Here is a 4,930-nt window from a genome sequence, read left to right on the forward strand (position 1 = left end):
ATGGTGGGCACGTACCCCGGGCCCCCTAGATCCGCCCATGCATTTTAATAATAAAATGTAACAATTGTGTAATATACATGCTTACCCCTTTAAAACTATAAACTTAATAGAGTTTATCTAGTGAGCTAAGTCGCTCCATCAATAAAAATATACCAGAAATAACTCTCAATTAAGAACACTTGATAGCCAAGTTTTGATCCAATAACAAGAGTTTTAAGAACATTCATATTAACCAAGTGGAGCTCTTTTACAACCCTATCTGTATTATTATTTGAGCAAGTTTTATGACATAAGTCTCTTATGGAGTAATAAATTTATTGATAGATGTGTTACAATTTTCATTAAACATGGTACAAAAATGATACCGTATACTATAGGTACATATTATACATAATGTTGTACTAATAAAAACAAAATGGCTCAGTAACGTGGCTACGCTTCTTTCTCTTGTGAAATAGTGGTCCTTCGATGCAGTTTTCGACGCAATTTTCATCTTGGGTCATTTGGAAACAACCTCTTTGTGTTGCTAACACAAGGGTAAGGCTGCGTACATCCGACCCCCCTTACCCCGCAATTTGCGGGAGCCATTGAGGCACTGGGGTAATGTTGTTGTTGTTGTTGTACTAATAAAAACGATTACAATATATGATAAATTGGTATTTTTTATTAAGAAAACATGTACTCCGTATCAAATGAAATACTCCGTAGTTATATTAGTAGAATACTACTTAAAGGGTATAGAAAAAAGTGGTTTCTCAAACACTTATTAAGACACCGTCTTTCCAAAGTCTTTGTCGTATTATATACCTAAATGAGAAGTAGGCTCCGTTTGGCACGACACTTCAGGTAGCTTATTTGACCAAAGTAGCTTATTTGACCAAAATTTCAGCTACCTGATTTTTTTGCAAGTGTTTGGCAAGTAGCTTATTTGGTCAAATAAGGTACCTGAAATGAAATGCTACATCAGGTAGCATTTGAGAATTCAGGTACCTGAAATAACTTATTTTCCATTTTGTACCCCTTTATTCTATAATATTAAATAATTTTCATATCCTTTTACGTCATTTTACCAAAATCAGCTACCTTTTGAGCTAGTTTGCCAAACACATTTTGATATAATCGATTCCTTATCGATTCCTAATTTTCATTACCTTATCGATTCCTTTTCGATTTCAGCTAGCTTTTCAGTTTTCAGCTACCTTTTCAAGTTTCAGCTACCTTTTCAGGTAGTTTTGCCAAACAGAGCCGTAGACAACTGATCTTTAATTTAATTCTTTACCCATCAAGGAACGAAAACCTGTCTTACGCTTGACTTATATCAATCTTGGACCTAATGTTAGAACTTAGAAATTAACAACCACCAAATTCATGCATATATACCGTTAGAATAACTAGCTAAAATTCCAACACTCCAAAAATTATTTAGTCCATGGAATTTCTCAATAATCTCTCCTTATTAACTTTCATTTTCACAATGCTCCTCTTTTGTTACATTTTACGCAAAAATAAAAATAGTTTGCCTACTAATTGGCCTTTTGTTGGGATGTCACTAGCCATTCTCAAAAACCTTCATCGAGTCCATGATTTTTGTATTGAGATTACGGAGCGATCCGACTTGAATTTTGTGCTCAAGGGTCCTTGGTACACTTCCATGGATCTACTCATCACAACCGACCCAAGAAACATTGACCATATCCTGAGTAAGAAATTTAGTAATTATTTAAAAGGTGCTAAATTTAACGACATTTTCGACGTCCTTGGAGATGGGATCTTCAATGCCGACGGTGAATTGTGGAAGTGCCATAGGAGAATGTTTTCAACATTTGTAGGGCAACCACAATTTCATCAACTTTTGCTTAACAGGATTTTTGCGAAAGTGAAAAATGGATTATTACCGGTACTTGATCACGTTTCTAAACAAGGGTTAGTTCTTGATTTTCAAGATTTGTTTGGAAGGTTTACATTTGATATTATTTGCTCTCTTTTAATGGGATACGAGTCGGGCCTGCCCATGGGCCACCGGACATTGAAACATAGAAGATACTAACTTCAAAATGGAGTATATACGTACCGAAAATCGAACAATAAAGTAAATTATTGGACATGAAACACGTCCTCATAGTGACACCTGACACCCTCTGGTTTGAGGCATACAAAATGTACAAAATGAGGGTAAAACAAGTCAACATTCATTAAGTGGGTTTGAGTGACTTGGGTTATTTAGATGTAATTTTTCTTTATTAGAGAGTAATTTATTTGGAATTTGGATTCTCTCCATTACTTTCTCTCCATTACCTCTCTAATACACTCTTATTCTAATATATTTTCTCTTTCCACTCATTTAAACATTACTTTTATGAAATAATTACAACCATTAGATCGTCCCAAGATTTAATCCGGACCGTTTAATAGTAATGGAGGTCCATTTCGTTTTAGCTAATGGAGAGAATCCGGACCGATTTATTTGGGTGTTGTATTGTTACATGGACTTCCGTAAATTAAAGTTGGGTATATGATTTTAGGAAAGTAAAAATACATTTTGAGCTTTGGCGGGCCTGGCGGGCTGTTCGCAAACATTTTTATTTAGTACGTACCCGTCCATTAATTTAGCGGGCCAATTTTTCCTTTTCCATTAACCACTATTTTTAAAAATTTCTGTGACCAAGCCCACTCAAGTAGCGGGCCGGACGGGCCGGGCTGGACGGGCCAGCCCCGACATGATCAGCTCTATCAGGAGCTAGGTCTTTCCTGACCATTGTTGATGATTATACTAGGACCACCTGGACTTTCTTAATGCATTCCAAAGACCAGACACCCCAGCTCATTAAGAACTTCTTGCTTTATGTTGAGACACAGTTTAATGCAAAAGTGAAAATCATTAGAATTGATCATGGTAGTGAGTTTGTGCAAGGGCCTTGTAGAGAGATGTTTAATGACAGGGGTATAATACATCCGAAATCTATTGTGGGGAGACCACAATAGAATGGCCGTGTTGAAAGGAAATACAGGCATCTTCTTGACACTGCTAGAGCTATGAGATTACAAGCTGGACTTCCTTTGAAGTTTTGGGGAGCCTGTTTGTTGACTGCCACTTACCTGATTAACAAAATGCCTACCCCTATCTTGAAATGGAAAACTCCATTTGAGATGTTATTTGGGGAGCAGCCTAAGTATGATGAATTAAAGATCCTTGGCTCTTTATGTTATGCCTCAATGCCAGTCACACATAGAGACAAATTTGCAAAGAGAGCAAGGAAATGCATTTTCATTGGTTATCCTTTTGGTGAGAAGGGATACAAGCTGTATGATCTTGAAACTCATACATGTCTGGTCAGTAGAGATGTTGTCTTCCAGGAGGGAATTTTTCCATATAAAAACCAAAATAGTATACAAAGTCACAAAAATACAAACCTTGATAATAATCCTTTTTACTCTGATTATATCCCAGATGTACCTTCTGTCAACAACAATAATAATACTAATACTAACATACTACATAATGATACAAATACTGAACAAAATACTCAAATAATACCAGATATACAAGACAATACTAATACAGAATCTCTGCTGAGAACATCTGATCTGTTAGTACAGACACTGCAGTAGACCCTACTGAGGTTATTATACCAGCATCAGAGAGCACTGCAGGTGTTGCACCTAGGAAGATAGGGCGACCTAGGAAACCTTCTAGCAGACTTGATGGTTATCAGTTGAATCTTAAGCTGCCTTTCCAAGCTTCGGCATCTGCTACCTTGGGATTTCACAAGGAACTTATGAGTGAACTTACAATATTTGCTCCAGATTACATAGCTTCCTTAAATAATGTGTTGCAACAGTTTGAGCCTAATACTTACTTTGAAGCTCAACAAGATGACAGATGGTTATTGGCCATGTCCAAAGAATTAAAGGCATTGGAGGCCAACAATACATGGGAATTGACCTACTTACCTGCAAATAAAAATGTTCCGGGTGTAATTCCAGAGCAGATATTTGTTACCACTCGTGGCTTGTCGAATGATGTCTTTGCTTGGCTTCCCTTCGGCCTCTCCTGAAACAATGAACAAACTGAGGGCTCGGCTTGGTACCGAGCGTACTCACTCCGACGCTCAAGTCAGTAAACTTAAAGAGATTAAGTCGTGTGTTACTTGGCGAAGTATATTGTAGAGAGATAAGGAAGATAATACCAGTTTATGTGTGATATTTGGATGAAATTGTGGATCCTTTCCTCAATGAGGGTTGAGGAGTATTTATAGACTTTCACCTTTTGTCACGTAGTGGCCAAGTGGTTAGCAGGTGGAAAGACTGATCTACCCTCGGCCGAGGGACCCATGGCAGGCCGGCGGGCCCTGTTGGCTCGCCGCCGAGGGGTCTTGGATATGAGTACGCGGATATGTGTCCCTATTGGCTAGTTGTCTAGGGGGACTCAAGTGACAGCCGACATTGCCTGCGCTAAATTTGTCCCGGTGTTGACTTGCTCTGGATATCTTTGACCTTGGTCAATATGTTGACTCGGTCAGCGAGTGCAGAATATGCCCCATCAAAAAAGGCCATAGGGTCAAAATGGGTGTATAAAATTAAACACAAGGTAGATGGTAGTGTTGAAAGGTTTAAAGCTAGGTTGGTTGCCAAGGGGTACAACTAAGTTAAGGATAAAGATTACAAACATACTTTTTCACCTGTGGCAAAGTTTGCTACAGTCAGGACTCTAATAGCCATAGCAGCTATAAGTGTAACGCCCCGTAATTTCGGACCGTTAATATATTTCGAAAATAATTAATTAATCAAGTAAAATTTGATATTAATGTATTTAAAGTAAAAATAATTCAAAGAAATATAATTTTATTATATTTTGAGGTAAAGTATTTATTTTGATAGTTTCGAGATGTTTAAAAATAGTTTAAACCGTGTAAAACTTTTTATTTCGAAA

At 37.4% G+C, this 4,930-nt stretch overlaps 1 protein-coding gene across 1 annotated transcript; it reads left to right on the forward strand.

The window, feature by feature from the left end:
• The first annotated feature begins 3,033 nt into the window (after positions 1-3,033).
• Positions 3,034-4,493, forward strand: LOC141620750 (uncharacterized). The gene is made up of 3 exons (XM_074437542.1): positions 3,034-3,325; positions 3,598-3,974; positions 4,413-4,493. Exons 1-3 carry the CDS (start codon positions 3,034-3,036, stop codon positions 4,491-4,493), a joined length of 750 nt encoding a protein of 249 aa, XP_074293643.1.
• The last annotated feature ends 437 nt before the right edge of the window (positions 4,494-4,930 follow it).

Source organism: Silene latifolia, chromosome X (assembly GCF_048544455.1).
Source record: "Silene latifolia isolate original U9 population chromosome X, ASM4854445v1, whole genome shotgun sequence".
Lineage (NCBI taxonomy): Eukaryota > Viridiplantae > Streptophyta > Magnoliopsida > Caryophyllales > Caryophyllaceae > Silene > Silene latifolia.